Below are 27,288 nucleotides of genomic sequence, written 5' to 3'. Positions count from 1 at the left end.
TGGACATTGTGGTCCTACTTTTGAAGGAGCTCTTTGTTTAGAAGTGACTTCAACAAGCAGCTGGTGTGTGATAGGTGTAGCTGTGAGTTTGAACTTTTTTATCATGTTAGTCATCCAATACACAACATCATTACAGTGATTCAAGTGGACATGTTTTAGACATCATTTCATGTGTGTTAAGTGCTAGGTGAAGAAATATTGGATGGTTATGTTTCACTCTAGAGCTCAACAAATAACAACCCCAGATCAGGGCCGACTTACGGATATACAACAAAACTGTGCGGCTGCCCAGGGCTTCAGCCTTGAAGGCTTTTTAGGGGGGACTCCAGATTTGCAATATACATATATATATATATATATATATATATATATATTTAAAAACAAAACATGCCAACAAAATATTAGAAAATAAGTGAAAGAATTTATAATCAATTGCCAAGTCCTTCATTTCTTTCTTCTCACATACTACGGTGAAGAGAGGTCCCCCCACAAAAATCCTGCCAGGGCATACATTCTAGCCCCATCCCTGATGTTTGTATCTATTAACAATACACTAACACAGTTTAAAGCCGCATAACAGACGTCTGCTCGTCCAGTTCGTCTGATTCTAAGATTGGAACCCTTTCCCTCTGGTCTTCTCTCACAAATTCCAAATTGCTGCTGCCATAAGCCGTGGACGGCATTTCGCTTTGCAGACGCCTGAAATTCCTGGCGTTGGTAGCTTGATTTGTTTTAGGCACCTGTTCGCTCATCTGGCGAGCTAGAGGTCGCCGGTTTGGTGGTCCTGCCTGAATTGACCCTTGAACCGAAGTCTGCGTCGCGATCTGGCGAAAGTTTTTTTGTTCTTCCGGCATCAAGTTTTTCAAACTGTCGTGCAGACGTTTCCAGAATTCCTCCATTTGTTGGTTGATATACTTTTCATCTGCGCATGCGTAAGGATCAGGAAGCATGAGGAACGTGTGGGAGTTATGCAGTGCGTACATGGCTGAACGCATATCACGTGACTCAATCTCGTCCATTTGAACCACCAGTAGCGACGGCAGATCATGGGTTATGACATGCCTGAGGATGAGAGGAAGAAATAGCAAACAGAGGTAATTAAAAAACAGTAATAACAAACACAATAAATACAATGTCGTGAACAAACTTTTTGATTTGTTTATTTTATATATAGCTATATACAAATAGGCTACCAATTATCAAAAATGTGTTATTATGTTGTTGTTGGGTTGTTGTTGTTTTTTTTGTCATAGTTACAGTTACCAGACGTTCGACAGATGTGTCCTCCTTTTTAGGGTCGTATTCTTCGTCCATCTATCTATCCATCTATCGATCTATCTATCTATCTATCTATCAATCTATCTATCCATCTAACTATAGTTTGTATTTTTATTTATCAATCAACCCATCTGTCTATCTTTCTATTCTATCACATTCTGTAACAAACGCGATTATTTCGATGCAGTCCTAAATCATTTCTATTATACGAACGTGAAGTCGGTCCTTCTATTATACAAACGTGAAGTCGGTCCTTCTATTATACAAACGTGAAGTCGGTCCTTCTATTATACAAACATGAAGTCGGTCCTTCTATTATACAAACGTGAAGTCGGTCCTTCTATTATACAAACGTGAAGTCGGTCCTTCTATTATACAAACGTGAAGTCGGTCCTTCTATTATACAAACATGAAGTCGGTCCTTCTATTATACAAACGTGAAATCGGTCTTTCTGTTATACAAACGTGAAGTCGGTCCTTCTATTATACAAACGTGAAGTCGGTCCTTCTATTATACAAACGTGAAGTCGGTCCTTCTATTATACAAACGTGAAGTCGGTGTGACGAATAACCTAATTTTAATGCACCACAAAACATTAAAGTAACAAACTCGACTAGCTTTCTTCTCTATGAATACAGCACTTTTATTTCCTCTCTAGTTTCTACCTCACAACCTACACTAACAGGCCTAGCCGCTCTACTGACTTCTGCATTCCTGACCTCTCGCTACCCGCTAGGCTGACCCATTCAACCGCTGGACAGGTACAGAACAGGGGCGTAACTTAAGGGTGACACTCATGCTCCGCGACATACACACACACACACCAAGATCCTTTCACAACATTCCCCCCACCTTTCAGAAGCTGTTGGTACAACAGCACATCAAACTATCCTAAAACTAACATTTTAACTATCCTATGAAAGTGATTTATAAAATAGGAACAAATTTCAGATAAAGTATGAATCACACAATAAAGGAGAATAAGGATACAAGAAAAGATACGCATAAAAATTAAAGGACATAGAACATAAGGAAGCAATTCATGAAAGAGTAATAAGAAATAAATGTAATAATAAGAATTAGAATAATCATAATAACATCAATGAAATCAGCTCTTGACGACATTCATGTTTTTCGTTCAGAGCGACTTCCATGTGAATATGTGCGGGTCGTCCATGAAAGTTAATGCACATTGAAAATCCCCGTCAATGTTGTTATACACAATGTACCTATGGAGTCTTGACGTTCAAGTTGGAAGTCATAGAGTTTTCATTTGTTGCTGTCTGGGTTATCAGGAGATACTGTTCAACAATAGTTAAAATGAAATTTGTTGTTGTTAAAGTCATTGTTTATATGTAGAGTTGTGTGTAAGTTGACATGGAATGATATAGCAAAATTAAGCAGTTACCTTTCCTCTTTATAAAAAAAAGTGAACTTTTATTTTATTTCTCCCACCCAGAGTTGAACATTCAGACACTTACCGTGGACATCATGAACTTATTTAGTTACACTTAGACTTTGGAGGGTGGAGAAGAACACGAACTTACCGTCCAGGGACTGTTCTAGACATTCCGCGACAATGTGTCTGCAATAACGTTTCCCTTGCCAGGCACCGGTACCACTTGAAACGTAAAGCCCTGAAGACTCAGAGCCCAACGTGTCAGTTTTGCACTGGTCATCTTCTTAGTATTTAATGCTATAAGAGGTGCATGGTCAGTGTGCAGAACAAATGGTGCCCCTGCTAAGTATTTGGAAAACTTATTGATGGCCCACACAATTGCCAAACATTCCCTTTCTATTACTGCATACCTTTTTTCTGTTTCCGACAGTTTTCTGCTGGAATATAATACTGGATGTAAATCACCATGTACTTCCTGCATAAGGCAGGCTCCTAAGCCAATGGATGAGGCATCAGTAAAAAGGGTGAAAGGCTTTGATACATCAGGCAATTTCAAAATAGGTTCCATCTGAAAGGCCTGTCTCAAGTTCTGCAAGGCCTGCTCACATTCATCATTCCATGTGAGCTTCTTGGATGTCCTGAGCTCTGTGTCTGTGTTTCTCCCGTAAGTCTTTGTTCTCGTTAAAGAAGTGATAGGTTCCAACAAAGACGCGAAATTTGGGATAAACTTCCTATAATAGTTGCAAAGACCTATCAAAGCTCGCACTTCTTTAAGTGATGTAGGCGTCTTCAGCTCTAAAATTTTCTGCACCGTTCCATGGACAGGTTTTAATTGACCTTTACCAACGACGTGCCCTAAAAATTGGATTTCGCCCATTCCAACCTCTGTCTTACTGGGTCTGGCCGTCAAACCATGCTGTCTCAATAACAATAGCAGGGATTGTATGCCCTCTACATGCTCCTCCCAACTGTTGTGGAATAAGCAGATGTCATCCAAATAAGCTACAACATCTGTACGACCCTCAAGCACTCTTCGAACTAGTTTGTTGAAAGTGGACGGTGCATTGGAGAGGCCAAAGCTCATGTAGTTCCAATGGTAGAGTCCAAACGGCGTGATGAAGGCGGTGAGTAGCTTCGCTCTTTCTGTAAGGGGTATCTGATAATATCCCCGAGACAAATCTAACTTGCTGAAAATTCTTGCTTGTGCTAACTTAACAAACAAATCTTCTGGATTTGGCATGGGTTCACAATCTGGCACTGTTACTTTGTTGAGGTGACGGTAATCTACGCATAATCTTATCTCGTCCTTATTTTTTTTTCTTACAATAATAATTGGTGCTGAGTAGGGTGAGTCCGATCTCTCGATGATTCCTTCTTCCAGTAGCTCATGTATTTCCTTTAGCACTGCATCTCTGTGATGTAATGGGATGTCATATGGCCGCAACTTAATCGGTTTTGTCGACGTTAACTTTATGTCATGTCTAATTGTCGTTGTTCTTCCTGGTGTAGGAGTTAATATGTCTTTAAAAGACTCTAACACCTCCAGTATTTTCATTCTAACTCCATGTGGTGCAGCTCCTATTTTGACATCATGCCAGTCTTCTTTTTCTCTTGGGAGTAGCGGTAATTCTGGACCTACGTCATCTCCATCATTTTCTTCACAAAGAAATGCACACGCTATTTGAGCTATGCCACTTGTCAATGCCGATTCAGTTGTACCATTGTCGTTGGCCAGTTCTAATTCGCAAGGTCGTAGGTGAAAATCACTAAGAATATTTGAGTGAAAAATTTTTCTTTTCCCTCTAATTTCAACTTCATAATCCACATTGGATATCCTTTTCGTGACTGCAAAAGGCCCTTGCCATGCTAGTTGCAATTTATTTGTTTTTGAAGGGAGAAGAACCCTAACTTGTTGCCCGGCTTTAAAAGGTCTTAATTTTCGACCTCTGTTGACTCTTTGTCTAACTAGTTCCCCCCTTTCTTCTAGGGCCGCTCTCGCTGCCTGACATGCAGTGACGATTCTGCTTCGGAGATCTATCACTTTCTCGTACGTGGTGCGGCTGTCGGGGTCAATGTTCTGTTTGTACACCAAAGTTTTCAGAATGTCTATAGGGCCCCTAGGCTTTGCTCCATATACTAGCTCAAAGGGTGAAAATCCTGTGGAAGTTTGCGGTATTTCTCGATACGCAAACAAAACGCAAGGAAGAAGTAGATCCCAGTTTTCTGGTTTCTCGGACGACACCTTACTCAGTATACTTTTGATTGTTCCATTCAGTCTTTCACAGATCCCATTGCTCTGAGGGCAATATGGTGAGGTAAATACTTGATGAATTCCTAGTGTGCCAGTTATTTGCTTGGTTAGTTCTGCTACGAACTGGGGTCCTCTGTCTGAGAGAATGGTATCTGGGAGCCCCGTTCTAGCGAACAACATAATCAATGCCGACGTGATATCATCAGCAGTTGTGGACTTCAGAGGAATAACTTCTGGCCACCTGGTAGCGAGATCAACTACTGTGAGAATGTATCGATGGCCCCTGGCTGACATTGGGTTCATTGGTCCCACTATATCAATGGCTATTTTCTCAAAGGGTTTCTCCGCTAGATCTGTTCGCTGTAATGGAGCCTGTCTTGGTGGTCGTTTGTCTTTGAGCATACAAACCTGACATGACCTAACATAATTTGTTACATCCTTAGTCATATTGGGCCAGTAGAAGGCTGTCTGGATTCTTTGTTTTGTCTTTAATATACCCAAATGACCTGCGACTGACAAGTCATGGGCTTGATGCAAAATTTGGGGTCTATATTTTTGTGGCGCCACAAGCTGTATTAGCTCCCCCTTTGTATCTGTATATTTCCGTACCAACGTGTTGTTCTTGATCAGAAAGGAATGTTCCGTTTTTTTCGACTTCACCACTGATTTCTCTATGGCAAATTTAAATATTTTCTCTAGTGACAGATCGGACCTCTGCCCTTCTTGAAACTCCTCTGGCGACCACATTTGACCCTCACTATGAGACTCCCGAATCACACTGCCATTTTCTTCTAGAGACATATCTGTTGCGTTCTCCATTATGCCGTGGTCACTAATCAAAGTTTTTGCTTCAGTCTCCTCTCTCTGTCTTTGTCTAGCTTGTTGTATGGTCTCCATTAATAGGACTTCTTCTCTGCACCATTTGTTGATTTCACCTTTTCCCAAATGTGGCATTCGTGAATGTATGTTACCTATGATCAAATCATATGGGCCATCTTTAAAAACTACAGCCATCACCTCTCCTTTCACATACGGTGTATTTACAATCACTTTAGCCACCGGCCAGCTGTACCTTTGTCCTCCAAAGACCTCAACCTGCTTCCAGGTCCCTGTATATTGGTCTTTCTCGACAAATGTATCTCTGACTGCGATTAGTGTTGCTCCCGTATCCCTGATAGTCAAGGCTCTCTTCTCTCCTACAAGCGTAGTGAAACAAGTAACTTCCCCATCACCCTTGTTAAGCACTGCAACATAGGCTCTGTTATTGTAATCTGATCTGTACCCCGCTTGTTGATGCAGGCCTCCTCTTCCTCCCCTATTTCTCTGTCGACTATTGTTACAGTTTCTGGCTATATGTCCGTACGTGCCACATTCAAAACAGCGCCTTGATTCTATAGTGGACAGACTCCTAGGCCTCATGCCATCATTCTGTTGCCTAAGTGTGGGTCGAGAACGCTGCCCCACTTGTATATTCGATACATTTCTAGTGGCAAATACAATGTCAGGTTGCTCAGTCTGGCAAGTTACTCGTTTGTCCGGATGAGCAGCCATATACCTTTGACACAGTTCTGTCAAACTTTTGAGATCTCGGGGTTGTCTTTCTTGTATAAATCCAAATAATTGTCCGTCACACAAAGTTAGTACTCTGTCTATTAAGAGGAACTCTTTGAGCTTACTAAAAGTTTTGTCTAGACCGGTCGCGTCAAACCATTTATCGAATGTCGTTGTCAGATCATTAACAAAAACTTTAAAATCCTGTCCGTCTTTGGGTTTCGTAGCGTAGTATCTTCGTCTGTAACCGTCTTCTGTAAAGTCGTAGAATTCCAGTAAAGTCTTTTTTAATGTCTTATAATCTTTCATGCCTGATTCAGTCAGGGTCTGACATGCATCTAGCCCTTTACCCCCTATTAATGTCAGTAGTTGCGGTCCCCAAAGTTCCTGTCGGGTGTCTGTGGATATCGCTATGGTCTCAAATCTACGTATATAAGAATCTAGGTTATCTATTTGTTCGTCAAATTTGGGAATTTTTTCAAATAGTCGGCTACTACGTCCTAGCATGTCCGTCTTATTTCTTTCTTCTCCTGGCATGTCTGTATTACTTCCCTCTTTACTTACTGTTTTTTCACTAGTTCCTTGTTGGCCTTTTAGTTTTTCTAAATTCAGTTTATGCTCATTTTCCAATTTAATTTTTTCTAACTGCTGCTTCCTATCCGCCTCTGCTTCTCTTTCTTTTCTATCCGCCTCTGCTTCTCTTTCTTTTCTTTCCGCCTCTGCTTCTCTTTCTTTTCTATCCGCCTCTGCTTCTCTTTCTTTTCTTTCCGCCTCTGCTTGCTTATCTTTCCTATCTGCCTCACGTTTTGCTCGTTCACTTTCCTGGTCTAGGCAATTCTGCACCCACTGGTCAAGCTCTGTTCCCGATAACCCTCTTCTCTCTCCCAACGCATAATATCTTTCTACTTACTCAACTTCACTAATAGTTTTCTCCATGTCAACACCGCCACACACCTCAAAGCTAAAATAAAAATGATTGAACTAGTAACCTGGCAATGGAAATACTTACCCACTACAAGGGCTACAGCAATACGTCCTTTACACTATTCTACAGCTAATTGGGAGTTGATTTTTTTAGATGAAATAAGGAACGATAAAATAGGTACTGTCAAACTTTCATCCATATAGACACAGGGCAAAAATAAACAGATTTTATGTTAGCGATCTAGAAGATTAGAGTAAACAGAATGTATGCACAACCCTGTCACATCTAATATATAAGTATTTATGATCAAAAGAGAGTCTTGCGCTTGATACGACAATGCGCCCTTTACCCTAGGACACTCTCTACTGACAATAAACACACACTAGAACAAGCTATACAATAAAACAATCAACATCTACACATCATACATTAAAACTATTAGCTGAATGTTCAACTCAATACTCAAAACCCCCAAATATTAACGTTAATTTTGAAAACGAGGAAAGGTAAGCTACTTAGCTGCTGGATGTTTCAATGTTGCTGTCTCTCCTCCTTGAACACACACACACAGTTGTCAATGTGTCCGAGGAACTCACACTGGTCTAAATGGTTGCAGCTTGAATCTGTCTACGTTTCACCCACACGGAAATGGAAATATTGTCTTAGATGTCAGACACTGCTTTAGTTAAAGTGTCTTCTAGGTTGCATTGATGACGTCACTATGCAGTCCAATGTTAACGATGTACGATGTACTACAATTGCAACTCTAAGAGGTAGACTAATGTAGACTAATGCTTTTTTCTGCTATATATCATTGAAACTATACCGAACTCCTGCCACAAGATAGGCCTATTCGTTAGTCAGATACGTATGGATATGAGATACAGTGTATTCAAAGTACCGGTATGTCACAGGCAGGTATCAAGACTTGCTAGAATGGGTGTGACAACTAGCGGTGTAATAAAGCCAGATATTAATTCCTGACGTGCCGAACAAGGCGACCGTTATACACTATAAATACCAACAGTGGACACTGTAGGGCTGAATCGAACTGCTGCTCCACCAAACATGTGACGACTAACCTAATTTTAATGCACCACAAAACATTAAAGTAACAAACTCGACTAGCTTTCTTCTCTATGAATACAGCACCTTTATTTCCTCTCTAGTTTCTACCTCACAACCTACACTAACAGGCCTAGCCGCTCTACTGACTTCTGCATTCCTGACCTCTCGCTACCCGCTAGGCTGACCCATTCAACCGCTGGACAGGTACAGAACAGGGGCGTAACTTAAGGGTGACACTCATGCTCCGCGACATACACACACACACCAAGATCCTTTCACAACAGTCGGTCCTTCTATTATACAAACGTGAAGTCGGTCCTTCTATTATACAAACGTGAAGTCGGTCCTTCTATTATACAAACGTGAAGTCGGTCCTTCTATTATACAAACGTGAAGTCGGTCCTTCTATTATACAAACGTGAAGTCGGTCCTTCTATTATACAAACGTGAAGTCGGTCCTTCTATTATACAAACGTGAAGTCGGTCCTTCTATTATACAAACGTTAAGTCGGTCCTTCTATTATACAAACGTTAAGTCGGTCCTTCTATTATAAAAACGTGAAGTCGGTCCTTCTATTATACAAACGTGAAGTCGGTCCTTCTATTATACAAACGTGAAGTCGGTCCTTCTATTATACAAACGTGAAGTCAGTCCTTTTATTATACAAACGTGAAGTCGGTCCTTCTATTATACAAACGTGAAGTCGGTCCTTCTATTATACAAACGTGAAGTCGGTCCTTCTATTATACAAACGTGAAGTCGGTCCTTCTATTATACAAATGTGAAGTCGGTCCTTCTATTATACAAACGTGAAGTCGGTCCTTCTATTATACAAACGTGAAGTCGGTCCTTCTATAAATTCAGAGACATGGAGAGTCACCAAAACAAATATGGAAAAGCTCCAGACATTTGTTAACAGATGCCTACGCCAGATACTTGGAATCAGGTGGCCAGAAAAGATTACTGTCAATTTGTGGGGGAGAACTAGACAAAAGCCCATAGCCCAAGACATCAAAAAGCGAAAGTGGAGCTGGATAAGACACACCCTACGAAAACTAGCTACAAATGTTGCAAGGCAGGCACTTGATTGGAATCCACAAGGAAAGAGGAAAGTGGGCAGACCCAAGCAAACCTGAAAGAGGTCAGTCATCAGTCAAGCTGATACTGGAATGACATGGGAGCAGATGAAGAAAGCTGCTCAGAACTGAGTTGGGTGGAGAGCTGTGGTTGCGGTCCTATGCTCCTCTGGGAGTGCACAGGATTAAGAAGAAGACATATATCGTTTTCTCTAACGACACTCAACAGCTACGAGGCTACTATATAAAACAAATATCAGAACAACGTAATCCTTTCCCATTTGAAGTGCTAGAGGGATATATGATGGTATTATAATGTCCAGGTAACTTTAACTATTGCCTAACAAGGAGAGGGTATGGAATTAACAAATGGAACAAATCATTTAAAAATAAATTTAAAAAAACAATCATTTCGTACTTTATGTTCGAATATATAGTAATAAGACATTTCTACCATTGCATGTGGGGGCGGATATATGAAAAAGGGACACTACCAACATTCAGTTCTAAGAAACGTGCAATATAATTGTTATTTCCTCTAAGTTCCAACTATAAGACATATACCTATAAAGATACATTTTTAAAATAATAATAATAAATACAATAATCAGTGAGGCGATATTTAGCAAATATTTACAAATGTTAATGTCACGCAGCAAGAGTCAATGTCTCGCAGCAAGAGTCAATGTCTCGCAGCAAGAGTCATTGTGCCCAATTCCTGCTAGATTAATTAGATAAGGAAAATTCAAAAGAAATGATGACTCGTGGTTGGAGATTCGGTGTGTTGAAGTGCTACCTTGAACCATGACCCATTAATGCCAAACTAGGTCAAGTACGTCATTTCAACAAAAATACTACCATAACGTGAAGAATCCAAAGATAAGTCGCGAGTGAAGTGGAGGTCAAAGGTCTTGTTACATGAAGACCGAAAGACAAAGGAGAGGCTGCCGGCAGGAAGTTATCAGTCCATCGAGTTTTATTCCCCCCCTTGCCAACGATATGAAAAACAAAATCAAACGATATCTACATTGTGAGCTCAAAATAAATTGCTTAATCCGGATTAACTTGGAACGGGTCTGTCCGGATAGCCGAATGCAGAATATTATAAACGGTCCATTTCAACAACAATAGATACTGTCGCATATTTTGTACGAGTTTCCCCAACTTCGAGTTAAAAGGGGCGTGTCTGGATGTCCACTCAAACTGTATCTGGGTTACACTGAAGGAGTGCACCACGCTAAAGGAGTGCACCACGCTGAAGGAGGGCATCACGCTGAAGAAATGAAGGAGTGCACCACGCTGAAGAAATGAAGGAGTGCACCACGCTGAAGGAATGAAGGAGGGCACCACACTGAAGGAGTGCACCACGCTGAAGGAAGGCACCACACTGAAGGAGTGCACCACGCTGAAGGAGGGCACCACGCTGAAGGAGTGCACCACGCTGAAGGAAGGCACCACACTGAAGGAGTGCACCACGCTGAAGGAGGGCACCACACTGAAGGAGTGCACCACGCTGAAGGAAGGCACCACACTGAAGGAGTGCACCACGCTGAAGGAGGGCACCACGCTGAAGGAGTGCACCACGCTGAAGGAAGGTACCACACTGAAGGAGTGCACCACGCTGAAGGAGGGCACCACGCTGAAGGAGTGCACCACGCTGAAGGAGGGCACCACGCTGAAGGAGGGCACCACGCTGAAGGAAGGCACCACACTGAAGGAGTGCACCACTCTGAAGGAGGGCACCACGCTGAAGGAGTGCACCACGCTGAAGGAGTGCACCACGCTGAAGGAAGGCACCACGCTGAAGGAGTGCACCACGCTGAAGGAGTGCACCACGCTGAAGGAGTGCACCACGCTGAAGGAGGGCACCACGCTGAAGGAAGGCACCACACTGAAGGAAGGCACCACGCTGAAGGAGGGCACCACGCTGATACAGTGAGCTACGTAACGCACTGGTCAGCTTGTACTCTACAATATTCTTCACAGGTTGCCGTCTCCTCCTAGTAACTCTTGTTTCTTTGAGCCAAGGTTTACAAGGAGGGCACATTTCTGTCATGCACTCATTAGAATTGGGTTCACTCAGTGAAATAAAGAGAATCATTTAGCTGGAATGTGTGGCTGAGAGGCCAAAACCGCTTGGCTACAACCGTGTCATCTAACAAGGGGGCTCGAGTTCGAATCCCGACTCGTGCAGAGTTGATACCCCCTTCCCCCACCGATCCAAAAAGAGATTGGACCATAGCGCAGAGAGAAAGCTTTAAGCACCTAGAGATGCGCTATATCAAAGCACGAGACCACTAGGTCACCTAGGTCCTTGTACTAGACTTAGAGTATATTAGTTTTAGGTCCTTTTTTTCATAAACCTTCTCCTCAAGGTAGCATCCATTTGAATATGTAGTAGCCAAATCGAGATACTGGTCCCCAGGATACTCTTTAAAGACAAATGGTTTAAAGGGCCGCCTGCTTCGGAAACCACTGCGCAATTCATCTGATATATAGGACGGACTGGTTATATGAACCCTCCAGTATTAACAATGAAAAAGACAAATAATTCTGCCACTGTCTAGACTAAGTAATCTTACAATTAACTGACGTCCCATCCACAAACACACACACAAAATAGGTGTATGTCCTAATCCTTTCAATTCTTTAAAAGCTAGAACTTCGGCAACAGTCCAACAGTCAGCAATTTTAAACCTTGTCAAGGGCAGTAACAAGGAAATGCTAATGTTAACAATGTAAATTAATGACACAAATGTCCTCTCTTACGATTGGCATAACTTGAGTTCGAAATTGCACCATGAACTTTTGGCAAACTCCGAGCTGATGACCGCCATGATTCGTTTGCTGCTGTTCATGCAGTCCACCATGTTGTCCACTATGAACGCACCAGGCCGGAAGTCTCGCCCGTGGATGCAGGCCTTAAGTTTCCATTTTGTCTGTGGACAGAGAGAGTGCTGAGTCAATTGGGATAATATAAACAGTTAATATAGTTTTGAGTCATATTGGAAGATAATAGATAGACGGATGGAGATTTGCCTTTATCTTTGTGTCTTTCAGAGTAATTTATTAATTTGTGTTTTTTTTGACAATTTTGTATTTGAAGATTATGGTTCAGTGTTTTATGTATTATTGCTACTTTACTTTTGAGTCTTCTGTCCTGAAGTGTCTCTTAGTTCAGTGTTTTCTTGAGTTGAGGGGTCACAAACAGAGGATGCGTATTGGTCTAACCAAAGTTAAACAACATTTTACTTTTATGTTCCTGTTTCATTTGTAAACATTTCTTAATATCAACCTTGATGCTTTGTGTACACTTTTAAATGATGGGAGTTTGCTATTTATCATAGGATGGGTGGATGTTGATAGTTTGCTATTTATCATAGGATGATTGGATGTTTACAGTTTGCTATTTATCATAGGATGGGTGGATGTTGATAGTTTGCTATTTATCATAGGATGGGTGGATATTTACAGTTTGCTATTTATCATAGGATGGGTGGATGTTGATAGTTTGCTATTTATCATAGGATGGGTGGATATTGATAGTTTGCTATTTATCATAGGATGGGTGGATGTTTACAGTTTGCTATTTATCATAGGATGGGTGGATATTGATAGTTTGCTATTTATCATAGGATGGGTGGATGTTGATAGTTTGCTATTTATCATAGGATGGGTGGATGTTGATAGTTTGCTATTTATCATAGGATGGGTGGATATTGATAGTTTGCTATTTATCATAGGATGGGTGGATGTTGATAGTTTGCTATTTATCATAGGATGGGTGGATATTGATAGTTTGCTATTTATCATAGGATGGGTGGATGTTTACAGTTTGCTATTTATCATAGGATGGGTGGATATTGATAGTTTGCTATTTATCATAGGATGGGTGGATGTTGATAGTTTGCTATTTATCATAGGATGGGTGGATATTGATAGTTTGCTATTTATCACAGGATGGGTGGATATTGATAGTTTGCTATTTATCATAGAATGGGTGGATGTTGATAGTTTGCTATTTATCATAGGATGGGTGGATGTTGATAGTTTGCTATTTATCATAGGATGATTGGATGTTTACAGTTTGCTATTTATCATAGGATGGGTGGATGTTGATAGTTTGCTATTTATCATAGGATGGGTGGATATTTACAGTTTGCTATTTATCATAGGATGGGTGGATGTTGATAGTTTGCTATTTATCATAGGATGGGTGGATATTGATAGTTTGCTATTTATCATAGGATGGGTGGATGTTTACAGTTTGCTATTTATCATAGGATGGGTGGATGTTTACAGTTTGCTATTTATCATAGGATGGGTGGATATTGATAGTTTGCTATTTATCATAGGATGGGTGGATGTTGATAGTTTGCTATTTATCATAGGATGGGTGGATGTTGATAGTTTGCTATTTATCATAGGATGGGTGGATATTGATAGTTTGCTATTTATCATAGGATGGGTGGATATTGATAGTTTGCTATTTATCATATGATGGGTGGATGTTTACAGTTTGCTATTTATCATAGGATGGGTGGATATTGATAGTTTGCTATTTATCATAGGATGGGTGGATGTTGATAGTTTGCTATTTATCATAGGATGGGTGGATATTGATAGTTTGCTATTTATCACAGGATGGGTGGATATTGATAGTTTGCTATTTATCATAGAATGGGTGGATGTTGATAGTTTGCTATTTATCATAGGATGGGTGGATGTTGATAGTTTGCTATTTATCATAGGATGGGTGGATATTGATAGTTTGCTATTTATCATAGGATGGGTGGATATTGATAGTTTGCTATTTATCATAGGATGGGTGGATATTGATAGTTTGCTATTTATCATAGGATGGGTGGATATTGATAGTTTGCTATTTATCATAGGATGGGTGGATATTGATAGTTTGCTATTTATCATAGGATGGGTGGATGTTTACAGTTTGCTATTTATCATAGGATGGGTGGATATTGATAGTTTGCTATTTATCATAGGATGGGTGGATGTTGATAGTTTGCTATTTATCATAGGATGGGTGGATGTTTACAGTTTGCTATTTATCATAGGATGGGTGGATATTGATAGTTTGCTATTTATCATAGGATGGGTGGATATTGATAGTTTACTATTTATCATAGGATGGGTGGATGGATGAATAGGGAAAAAAGGAAAGAATGAGAGACTGAAGGAGAAGAGTGAAAATATTCCTTGTGTCTGGTGTTTTTAGTGTTAGAGATGTTATTGTCTAAGAGTTCTCTATCTGTCACCTGTACAGCTCAACACACATACAGACACACACACACACACATAGTGATGTTATTGAAATTAGATTTTTGTTTTAAAAGAGTGCCCGTATGTGTTATTAATAAGTTATGCTTAGAATTATAACTTCTGGAGATAGTCCATGCAATCTCCACTTCTATGAAGAGATGTCGCGGGTAAATGGAGTAGACGACATGTTGCTGGGTGTTATGATGTAACCATGGTTAAATGTGCTCGGATGGTTTGGTTGCGTATTATTATTATAGCTTTTATATAGCGCTACTTTCATACTTATAGCATGCTCAGGGCGCTTTGGTCCAATCTCATTTGTGAACCAGGGGGGGGGGGAAGGGGTATCTAGGAGTTGGTTTTCCGTGCTGCCTTGAGGCGCTCAGTAAACACAACTCTGCCCGAGTCGGGTGTCGAACCTCGAGCCCCTTTCTAGGTAGCCAAGACAAGCCAAGTTCAAGCGCACTTAGTCTCTCGACCACGCGTAGGCTGAATAGTGTTTCTGGTGTAACCATGAGGAAAGAAGGGCGGATGTTTTCGGTTGTGTAGGCTGAAGAGTTTCACGAAGTGGTCTGTCATAGTTCAAGCTATAGTTTTAACTAGCTGGTTGGAGCTATAGTTGTACTAGCTGGTTGGAGCTATAGTTGTACTAGCTGGTTGGAGCTATAGTTGTACTAGCTGGTTGGAGCTATAGTTGTACTAGCTGGTTGGAGCTATAGTTGTACTAGCTGGTTGGAGCTATAGTTGTACTAGCTGATTGGAGCTACAGTTGTACTAGCTGATTGGAGCTACAGTTGTACTAGCTGGTTGGAGCTACAGTTCTACTAGCTGGTTGGAGTTATAGTTGTACTAGCTGGTTGGAGCTACAGTTGTACTAGCTGGTTGGAGCTATAGTTGTACTAGCTGGTTGGAGCTATAGTTGTACTAGCTGATTGGAGCTACAGTTGTACTAGCTGGTTGGAGCTACAGTTGTACTAGCTGGTTGGAGCTATAGTTGTACTAGCTGGTTGGAGCTACAGTTGTACTAGCTGGTTGGAGCTACAGTTGTACTAGCTGGTTGGAGCTATAGTTGTACTAGCTGGTTGGAGCTACAGTTGTACTAGCTGGTTGGAGCTATAGTTGTACTAGCTGGTTGAAGCTACAGTTGTACTAGCTGGTTGGAGCTATAGTAGTACTAGCTGGTTGGAGCTACAGTTGTACTAGCTGGTTGGAGCTATAGTAGTACTAGCTGGTTGGAGTTATAGTTGTACTAGCTGGTTGCAGCTACAAACCAAAGACTGAATAATGAACACACTAAACTGTAAGACGTTTATTCTATTTTTACAAAGCTTAGATCAACTCTGTCTGGCAGTGTATTGTACACATTTTGTACACGTTATTTCTCCACTTCCCATTTTCGGATCGAGTTGAAACTTTGCACAATTATTCATCGTTCTTAAAAAAAACAACATGAACCCTTTTTTAAAAAAAATTAAACAATTATTTAATTAAATAGTGGGAGTAAATTAATTTTTGTATGATAAAAAAGAAGAAAATCTTACAATATTGAGAGATTCTGCTGTAAATGTGTAGTTTTTCTCGTTAGTTTTTTTAATAGTATTTGTATATTTTGCTTGTTTGTTTCTTTTGCCTCCTGACAATGGTAAAAAGAGATGCACGTTTTCAAGGGGGGAATTACTTTGTAGGTGTGTTTGTGTGTGACTGTGAGTGTGTTTGTGTGTGACTGTGAGTGTGTTTGTGTATGTACAAAACCAACGCCGGATTTTTGTAAACCAGATCTTCTCAACTAGATCTCAATGTCAAGCTTAAACTGTGCCAAATGTACGCACGAATAAATCACACTTTAGACATATGTAACATTAGAATGTCATAGTTCATCTGTGTGTCTAAATTTAGAAAAACGAAGTCACGTGGAACCTAAACACAAACTTTGTATCCTAAAAATAGGCCGTTAAGAGACAGTCTCTCTCTCGATTACAGGTTCTCCGCAGATGTGCGGTACATTCACTTTGGCTCTTGTCTCATTAGTCATAAGGCCAATGTGACATAATACGAACTAAGGACACAGTCTATGTACTTAGTAGTACAGATGTTTTATAATCTTTAGTCACTGGCTAACTGTACTGCCATCAAATGATCAAGAAATGTTTCGAAACTAACTTTGAACAAGTTGTGTTGTATGCTCTGCCTAACGTATGACATTGTTGGGTAACTATCTACTATCTACACATTGGGACACGCCAGACACAGTAGGTCTGAGAATGGACACGACATTAACACTGGACATTAGTGAAAATTATGCACATGAAAATTTCAAGGCTAAATATGAATTAATTATTATAGCTTTTATATAGCGCTACTTTCATGCTTATAGCATGCTCAGAGCGCTTTGGTCCAATCTCATTTGTGGACCGGTGGGGGGGGGGGAGGGGGTATCTAGGAGTTGGTTTTCCGTGCTGCCTTTAGGCGCTCAGTAAACGCAACTCTGCCCGAGTCGGGTGTCGAACCTCGAGCCCCCTTCTAGGTAGCCAAGACAAGCTAAGGTCAAGCGCACTTAGCCTCTCGACCACGCTTCCCACGCTTCAGATTGTTGTGGCTCTTCCGCCGTGTCAAATGCAAACAATGAAATAAACAGGAGGTATCCTTCAAACACCGGCGAAATGCCAAAACAATCAAGATAGGTAGTCGACACTAGTGTTAAAATAGGAAACACTTTTTAATCCTCAATAAGGGACCCGTCAAATGTCCTTGGTTACTAGCCGTCTGCATATAACTTCTTATTGTCACTACCCTAATGAAAAGCGTCTTGTTGATAGAGCGTTCTTACTTTTTAACAAACTTTACGTCATTTGTAACTAAGTAAAACTTTCCCCTTTTCCCCGAAACAAATACCTAATTCCTAATCATGTCATAACAATATACATTAATTCTTTAATTGTAGATATAGACTAGTATTCTAGTCTATCCTAGACAATAAACTAAATTTTACTGCAAATACTGATTATATCAGCAAAAAAGGGCAGCAAAGATTACGATTACTAAGAAAACTATCCTCGTTTAATGTTAGAGTAAAGGCCTTGGCTATGTTTTATCACGCTCACATCTGCAATATTTTAAGTTTCAATATCACTGCCTGGTATGGCAATCTGAGCATTAAAAATAAACTTTATAGAATCCTAAATGCTGCTGGTAAAATCATTAGCAAAAAACAAATCCCATTTGGGCAGTTGTTTGAGACAAACATCTATAAAAAAGCTAACAAGATTCTCGATATAAAAAATCACCCTTTGTGTCAGGATTTTTTTTATTTTACCATCACAAAAGAGATACAAGACACCGATAACAAAGACAAACAGACACAAACACTCTTTTGTTCCCCTAGCAATCAAATCATTAAACAGGAACAATCTGATATAAACATTGTCACATGTAAATTATGAGTGAGTCTGGTGTGAATGTACACTTTGGTTTCTTATAGTTATAATGTTTTTTGTTTGGTGTAATGCACAAATTGTAAGACAAATTATATGGTCATATAGACTAGACCTAAATTTCTGATTTAGAACTATTTAAGATCTAGTCTAGTCTCTAGATCTACTTCTAGATCTAGAATCTAGATGTAATCTATAGTAGATTTACGTAAAAATATAAGCAAAGCATATAAAGTTCAATAAAATAGAAGCAACTTTTAATTTACTCAAATATTGCATAATATCGGTATGAAATAAAATACACAGAAAGACACAAAGATAAACTCGTCCCATATGCTAGGACAAATTTGTACAAATACTCCTTCTTCCCTAGTGCTATTAGAGCATGGAATGGGTTGCCTGAGCTAGCCAGGAAAACCAGTGACTTGGCAGAATTTAGGTCATTGGTTAATATGCATGCCTAAATTTATGACGCGTAGTACGTAATCATCTTCTTTTTTGAAGTAACGTCTGTATTATATAAGATAAGATCGGTACACTACGCCATGTTTTTTTTAATTAAATAATTTTAATGATAGGCCTTAGAAGACGATGCGCAAAATTGTCCTAAACATTAATGCCCTACAATCGGACATTCCCGAACGCGATAGTCCTTTCAAGAACGCGATAGTCCTTTCAAAACCGATGTTGGCAGTATAGTTATCAATGTGGTCAAGCTAAATTTAATTATTTTATTTTTTTACTTTGACAAATGTGACCAACGAGCTAGTATTTTTTTCCCACTCGGAAAACAACAACAACAACAACAGAAGTTACTCTCAGTAACGCCCAACTTACCTCAACAACACTCAAAAGACATTTCTCCACCCAGTCACTGTCTTCGTTAGAGTAAATAATAAAGATGTCAAACTTGAATTCTCCCTGCATCCTGACATTGTCCCTGAGAGACGCCTTTCTTTCATACAGCATCAGCCTGATTTGCCATCGGTAGCGGAAGAGAGCAGCGAATAGGAGGAACGCGAATAGGAAAATGGAGAGGCAGACCACAAAGATGATGTATGTTGAGCGGCTGAAGTAGCACGCCTGAAGGCTCTCCTTGTAGTCCTGCACTCGCACGTTGTGGATGTCTGAGCAGATGTACGAATCGTTGTGATCGAAAACGCGGGAGCCGTTGGACTTGAGCCACGACTGGAACCACAGAAGGTCACAGTTGCAGAGGAACATATTGTGGCTGAGGTCAATTTCGATCAACCGGGCGATGGTTTCCGGGGAAAAAGAAGTTTCCCTGACCAACGATATTTGATTGTTCTGGAGGTTCAGTCTTCGAAGGGAGATCATTCTGTCGAAAGCAGCATCGGGGATAGCCTGGATTTTATTGTTGTATATAAACAAACTTTGAAGTTTGGTCAATTTATTTAAGGCTGACACCGGGATGGCGGTCAGGCCACTGTCACTCATGTACAGATGCTCTACGTTGGCTGTGAAATTGAAGATCTCCTCAAGAACTTCCACAGGAGTCGATCCGATTCTATTGTGATCGATGTAAAGATCTCTGAGCTTGTGAGCGCCTTCAAACATACTCCTGCTAATGTTGCCATGCCCAAAGCTGATGTTGTTTCTATTCAGGTAGAGAGTTGACAAGCTCGGGGCACCGAACGAGCCGCTTTCTATTATTTGAATCGGGTTCGCCATTTTCTTCATGTCTATTCGTGTAAGCCTCGTCAGCGAGGCAAAAATCTTGCTCGGGATTCGAGTGATGTTGTTCTGCGCAAAGGACAAGACATTCATTTGAGATACACAGAGATCCACACTTTCGGGAAGTTGCACTATTTGATTGCTGTCTAGATACAACTGAGACAGCGAAGGAAAAAAGGACGGACTGGAGCCCTCGTTCTCCTCAATTCGAGGCTCGCGGGTCATGGAGATAGTTGAATTTGCGCGGCAAGTCTTTGGGAAGTCGGTGATGTTGTTGTTTCGCAGGTCCAGCTGGGTCAAGGTCGGGATGTACGCAGAAGTGATGCCGTTGATGTTACAACACCTGCAACTTAGAAGCTGGATGTTTTTCAGTGTAGACATCTCTCCCAGATCCAGCTGCTGGAGGAAATTAAAGTCCATCACAATTTGTTTCGTGGTTATGTTGGTGAAGGTTTTGAAAACGCTCAGTCCGTCCAGGTGAACGCCGATGAGGTCTAGTCGATAGTAGGGGGCGAATCTCAAGATGTTTATCAAGTTTCGTGAGTTCAGAGAGTTTGAATTGAGAATGAGATACTCGAGATTTTTCAACTTTGAAAACGTTTGAGCAGAGACTGTAGTCAGAGCGTTGTTTGAGAAATCCAACACACGAATGTTAGAAACATTAGCAAAGAAGCTTTCCTGCAGGAACTTAGCGTTATTGTTTGCAAAGTACAAACACACGCTCCCTGCAGGCAGTTTTGGAATATATGCTAAGTTTGGAATGTTCTTCTTTCCGGAACAATTAACTAGACCCCCGGAGCAGTAACACTTAGAATTTCCAATTTGGACGCAGGGTGTTTTGTTGTAAGGTTTGAGGTCGCAGTATTTCTTGAGAATGTTAGCGCTGCTCGGGGGGTTAATTTTTAAGTCACAAGGGGCCGTGCTGGGCAATCGTTTGGCGGTAACGCCTTCCAAATCTGGGACAAAGTTTTGAGTTGAAGATGACATGCTTTCGTTTCTGTTTGACTCACTCACCGGCTCATCCGACGCAAGCGTGTTTCCTGTCCTAGACATCTTCGAGTCAGAGTGGATGTCGACTAATGCCGCCGCTCGCCTTGACGTGTTTGCACGATCGATCTCAGTCTGATCAAGAATAGACATATGGATCGAACCGCTGGCCTCCAGGCTATGCAGTAATAAATGCATAACAACTAAGACTGAATACATACTTAAAACTAACGTGACTTGCACAGATCCATTAAGAACAGCACAGAATCCTTCACAATGAATTAGAATTCACAACTTATAACGTGAACCAAACATTCGAATCTGTGAACCATGCTGTGTATCTCCAACATGGTCCTGCGTATTGTACTTTTAAGTTCACAGTTCGTCACGGACAGCAGACTTGTGTTAATCACCGCAACCTCCCACGCTGTCTGTTAAAAGCCATGCTGCGTACAGTGATGGGGCGTGCTGGGACAAGAAAGAAAGCCATCCTCGGTTTTCCCGCTACGTTTTTCCCCCCTCCTCTGCAGTTCAACTTTGCTTTAAAAACGTGTGTCTGACGAAGTTAAAAGTAGATTGAAATCTAGATCTAGATCTAGTGCTGAAGAAGTCGAGTCACTGCTCTGATAACGGGTTGTTGCCTGATAGACATTCACCTGTAGTGAAAGGAGAGAAACATAATCTTTAACTTACATCTACATCTATTCAAAACTATCTCTACTTCAAGCTCCCGTGGGGGTTGGGGTATCAAAACATGGCGGAATGGGGGATGTTAGCTCTACTAAGAAAAAGGGAGGGAGCTCTAGTTATGACGGTTTACTTCAGCGGTTCTGTAGAGCGTCCCCAGCCCCCTTTTTTTTTTTTTACAAATATAACCTTTGGATGATGCGACGTTCCGACTAAGGGAAGTCATTCTTGTTTTTTTTTATCAAGGACAAAAAAATAATAATATTTGCATTGTAATTATACTTTATGACTGGCATTAATTAATTAATGCAATCAGGGAGATAACCCAAAAAAAGGGGAGGGGGAGAGATGGCAAATTTTATTTTTAAGGAGTCAATTGAAAAATTGTAATGTTTGTTTTTTTTAAATCCATCTTTGACTATCACTCGGTTGAAATGACATCATTATTACTTATTCTCACATCTGTCACTTGACTTTCGTCGTAGTGGGTGCCGTGACAGTTCGTCGTATTGGGTGCTGTGACAGTTCGTCGTATAGAGAGGGGGGCGGCCCATTTTTGTGTGTAGAAATCACAGGTTTTTTTTTATACGTAATTAGTTACATGTCTATATGATAAAAGTTAATTATTGAAATATATTTAAACCAATCTTTATATTATATTGTTCCCCTTCTGGTATCTTGGCCGCTTCTGTGGCGGGGGGGGGGGGGAATAGCATCTAGTGCCCTCCCCGCTCTAGACTTTTAGAAAAGGTGGGGGGCGGTCCAATATTTAAGCAAAAATCATAGTGCGTGAACAAAATTAGTTGAGAATCTTTATAATAGCTAGATTAGATTTTTCGTCAAAAAAAAATTTTTTTTTTTTACAAATTTATTGCTACGTTATGTAAATTCTGTCATACTGACTACAACAATTGCAAAAATAATGCTTACTTTTTTAGCGGCCCAGAAAGGGGAAAAGAAGCTATTAGTTTTGTGTGAAATGTCTGTCCGTCTGTCCATCCGTCCCGTTTAGATCTCGTAAACTAGATAAGATAGTGAAAATCCGACATCATGATATTTTAGACTATTCAAAGTTCTGATGCAACGGCTTTTTTTTTTCTGAAAGCGAAAAATCTAATTTTTTAAATCACTTATGCAAGCAGTTTTTTTTCATAAAATTACACCACTTTTACAACTATTCACTATTAAACACTCACACTTTAGGCTGTTTAATAGGAGAGACAGATGTCGTTCATATTCTTAACACATTTATGCAAACGGTTGTAGATTTTTTGTCAACATTTTTTTAAATATTTGTATGGTTAAATTATGAAAGTTCTGTTATACTAAGTACAAAACTTCTAATATACATATACTTACACTACTTGTATCTCTATTGTCACTCACACTTCAGTATCGTCCAATGCTCCCCCAGACAGAGTGAGTTGATATAAGCTTTGTAAATATATCTTATCGCACAGAAATTATTGTTGTTGGCCTAGATGTACTACAAACTAAATTACATGACTGATCCGAAACTAATTGACTTACCTGCCTACACTTCTTATAAGCTTTATTTTTTTTTTTTTTATATTTTTTGTTTTTTGTTTTTCTTGTTTTTAAATGATATTTCAAATTTTGCTTGTTTGATATTTTGAATTTCCGGACTATATGTTATAGCGGAAGGAGCGTGTTTGCTGATCAACGCACTGCGGCCATAGACTCTTCAGAGGGAGACAATTTTGTTTTTTTTTAAAGTACTATTGGGTAGACAAAATGTCCAGCATGGAGTATGCTTTAAGTAAAAAGCTCCCCTTTCAGACCTTTTGATCTGTAGGGCAGATGATGTAAGTATGATGTAAAGGTCATCTGTTTCTGTGGCTGACGGTTAACGAGGATGTCATGTAGCCAGCACAACGACCAACCGCCTTTACTTTTCCCCAACTAATGTCAGGTACCCAGTAGAGCTGGGTGGACCCAGTAACTTATTTTCTTATTAATTAATTTAAATCTTTATTGCATTTCCTGCTTTTTTTTTTTTTACAAAGCTTAAACTCGTCTGTCTGTTTAGTCAAAAGTTTGTACATTTCTCCGACACCCAATCTCGACTGAGTATGCTGATAAAAGTCTTTGTGTGTTAGAAATACAACGCTTCATATAGTTCAGTTTTACAACCTCGGCTTTTCTGTTTTGTTTCATTAAAAAAAGTTTAGGCCCATAGACATATCTATATATCTGTGTCTATGTTTAGGTCCTAGATTAACTTTTTAAGTTTATTTTGTTTTGTTTTCTTCTCTCCCCCCCCCCCCCCAATTTTTGTCCTTCTATACATGCGCAAGTGCATAGATAGCCCTACGACTCAAGATATATTTGAATAGATACGAATAAAGTGACACTGTAGCTTTGTCCACAATTTGTTTTTACGCTAGGCTTAGGATTAGACTCAGTTTATTTACATGTCTATTTCTCTATAGTTAGCTCACCTGAAGTGTAGAAACATTTCTTTTTCTAGAAAGAATCGAAGTTCCCATTCTTTTAGTTCTACTTACATTTAAAATCTTTAATTTAATTTATAAAAGAAAAGTTTTTAAAAGGTTCATAATTACAGATGTATGTATCGAAAGATACAATGTAATACTTTTGTACTTACAGAAGAATGGCTGCCTGGTCGTGCGGTTTGCTCGCTGGACTGTCGTTCGGATTTATCGACGGTCGAGGGTTCAAACCCTGCCCGCTCCCATCCCCCCGTCGTCCTGCGGGAGGTTTGGACTAGGAAGTAAACTATCTTCAACTCTGAAGGAACATCCGAATTATGTAAAACATTTTACAAACATTTTTTTTTACAAGAAGTGTTATCATTCTAACATACACTTTCATGCAGATAATAATATATTCTGTATGTTAATCATTGACAATCTCTAGTTCTTATAATTTTCTTTCTGTTTCTCTCAAACCCTTTTAAGGTTGTGAAATCATATAACAGATGAATGAAGCAAGCTGACAGACCTAATACTTGAACGGTGAAATCATATAACAGAAGAATGAAAAAAGCTGATAGACCTATTTCTTGAACGACAACCTCTTGACTATCTATGGAAATTCTTTTTCTCTTACAGGTCTATCATTAGTCATTTTTTTTTATTCCGAAAATTTTGAACATATAACATATCTGTCTGTCTGTCTGTCAGTCAGTCACTGTCTGTCTGTCTGTCTATAATTATTTATATGTCACGCATTAAAAAATACAGGTATAAAGTATATACACGTACATAAGCTTATTTTTTTTATCCACAGGTCACATTTTTATTCCAACGTTTTGAATGTTACAAACTTTCTGCTGCAGCTAATGAAAAACAACGCCCAGCCAGCGATTAAACCAAAATCGTTTTCTAAAAGAAATAGTTTGGCTGTAACACATTTGTACACTATTCACACGAGCGCCCTTGACAACAGCTGTGCTTTACTGTTTTTTTTCACAAGCACACCTTTGTCGAGTGGTTCTCAAAGTTGTCGTTTTATTATGCTTGATTTATTCAAGAGAAAAGTTACAGCCAGGGCTTCGGTTTAAAGAATTAGTAAACGCCCATATTAATCTTCTGAATTGGGCATAATTGGGGTTGTTATGTATGAACTAATATAAATGTATAAATACCGGTACTTAAAAAAAAAATCTTGGTAGTGTGGTAGAAGACTATATGCATTAACCTTGGTCGTGTGGTAGAAGACTATATGCATTAACCTTGGTAGTGTGGTAGAAGACTATATGCATTAACCTTGGTCGTGTGGTAGAAGACTATATGCATTAACCTTGGTAGTGTGGTAGAAGACTATATGCATTAACCTTGGTAGTGTGGTAGAAGACTATATGCATTAACCTTGGTAGTGTGGTAGAAGACTATATGCATTAACCTTGGTAGTGTGGTAGAAGACTATATGCATTAACCTTGGTAGTGTGGTAGAAGACTATATGCGTTAACCTTGGTAGTGTGGTAGAAGACTATATGCGTTAACCTTGGTCGTGTGGTAGAAGACTATATGCGTTAACCTTGGTAGTGTGGTAGAAGACTATATGCGTTAACCTTGGTAGTGTGGTAGAAGACTATATGCGTTAACCTTGGTAGTGTGGTAGAAGACTATACGCATTAACCTTGGTCGTGTGGTATGTGCACTAGACTGTCCCATCGAACCCTGCCATCCAGCCGTCCTTTGGGAGGTTTTTGCTACTATATAATAATATTCAAACTGAAGTAACATCATTTAAAAAAAAAAACCAACAACTTCAGGCTGTCGTCTTGATGGTTTCTCTGCCGTTTTTCAGGAGATTAGGATTCTATTAGACCAATGTAGATCTAGGAATGTCTGAAGATTACATGACATTGGACATTGCTTAATCAGGACTATGAAATCCGTACAAAAAGTTGTACTTTCTTCGCCCCCAGATTTGTTGAGCACTATTTACTAAGTTCTGAGAACAGCAGAGAACATTACAAGACAGGCTCTAGACTGGAACCCACGGGGGAAGAAGAGAAACGATGGGAGAACAAAACAAACATGAAGGACATCGGTAGACCAAAGATGACAGGATGGACATTGACCCAGCTGAAGGGAATTGCCCAGTACATGACATTGACCCATCTGAAGGGAATTGCCCAGTACAGGACATTGACCCAGCTGAAGGGAATTGCCCAGTACAGGACATTGACCCATCTGAAGGGAATTGCCCAGTACAGGACATTGACCCACGTTAAGGGAATTGCCTGAAACAGGACATTGACCCATCTTAAGAGAATTGCACAGATTCTAATGTGCTCTATTGCAAGTCAAAAGGATTCAGTCATGTCAAATCTGACCTCTTCAGAACTAAAAGATTTCCAGTTCCAACCAATCATATCATCTTGTGTTCTGTCTTCTCCTTACCACCAGAGATATGCATGCTGTATCTTTTATTGTCAACAATTTCACGATGTTGAACAATGCAATCGAATGAATTACAATGATCAATGTTTTGCAGAAATTCCGTTTATCATAAACAGTTTTTAATACAGCGAGGTTTTACTTTCTGCTGTATTGGATACTGATCTGAAATTAGTCTACAACTTAGAGATCTACATCTATAGCTTGAGCAGCATACTTTGGAAAGCTTTTGTCTTATATATCGCAGATGTAAGTGTAGACCCGCCTTAAATTGTGTTTTATAGCTTTAGGGCGTAGTGGCTGATGGGACCGTGGTGGCTGATGGCGCCGTGGTGGCTGATGGGATCGTGGTGGCTAATGGCGCCATGGTGGCTGATGGGACAGTGGTGGCTGATGGGACCGTGGTGGCTGATGGCGCCGTTGTGGCTGATGGCGCCGTTGTGGCTGACGGGACTGTGGTGGCTGATGGGACATTGGTGGCCGATGGGACCGTGGTGGCTGACGGGACCGTGGTGGCTGATGACGCCGTAGTGGCTGATGAATCCGTGGTGGCTGATGGCGACGTGGTGGCTGATGGGACCGTAGTGGATGATGGGACCGTGGTGGCTGATGGCGCCGTGGTGGCTGAAGGGACTGTGGTGGCTGATGGGACATTGATGGCTGATGGGACCTGTCAGGGTTATGTTAAGGCCTTAGCTCGTTTGCCCGGGCCCCTGACATTTAACCAGGCACCTTCGTGCTTACAATAAATAAATGACTCACTGG

General features: G+C 40.3%; 1 protein-coding gene across 4 annotated transcripts; it reads right to left on the bottom strand.

Annotated features, from left to right (window-relative positions):
- Positions 1-358: 358 nt before the first annotated feature.
- Positions 359-25,044, bottom strand: LOC106059644 (toll-like receptor 3). 4 transcript variants are annotated; one of them, XM_056003923.1, is made up of 5 exons: positions 24,879-25,044; positions 24,260-24,402; positions 19,099-21,599; positions 12,320-12,489; positions 359-1,062 (listed from the first exon to the last, which is right to left on the bottom strand). In XM_056003923.1, the coding sequence occupies exons 3-5, from the start codon at positions 21,160-21,162 to the stop codon at positions 564-566; spliced, it is 2,733 nt and encodes a 910-aa protein (XP_055859898.1). In that variant the 5' UTR covers positions 21,163-21,599; positions 24,260-24,402; positions 24,879-25,044; the 3' UTR covers positions 359-563. The 4 variants fall into 4 exon arrangements, with proteins under 4 accessions (XP_055859898.1, XP_055859897.1, XP_055859899.1 ...); XM_056003922.1 differs by lacking the exon at positions 24,260-24,402; XM_056003924.1 differs by lacking the exons at positions 24,260-24,402; positions 24,879-25,044 and adding an exon at positions 24,616-24,819.
- Between the last annotated feature and the right edge of the window lie 2,244 nt (positions 25,045-27,288).

This window comes from Biomphalaria glabrata, chromosome 11 (genome assembly GCF_947242115.1).
Source record: "Biomphalaria glabrata chromosome 11, xgBioGlab47.1, whole genome shotgun sequence".
In the NCBI taxonomy this organism is placed as follows: Eukaryota; Metazoa; Mollusca; class Gastropoda; family Planorbidae; genus Biomphalaria; species Biomphalaria glabrata.
Note: the sequence above shows the minus strand (reverse complement) of the source record. Positions and strands in the feature narration are given on the sequence as shown.

Bases quoted from the DNA above. Each gene is read 5' to 3' on its own strand.
- LOC106059644 (XM_056003923.1), bottom strand. From the start codon at position 21,162: ATGTATTCAGTCTTAGTTGTTATGCATTTATTACTGCATAGCCTGGAG. The intron at 12,490-19,098 runs GTAAGTTGGGCG...CTCTGTCCACAG, and splicing joins GTCTTTTGAGTGTTGTTGAG to ACAAAATGGAAACTTAAGGC. The intron at 1,063-12,319 runs GTAAGAGAGGAC...TCTCATCCTCAG, and splicing joins GAACTCAAGTTATGCCAATC to GCATGTCATAACCCATGATC.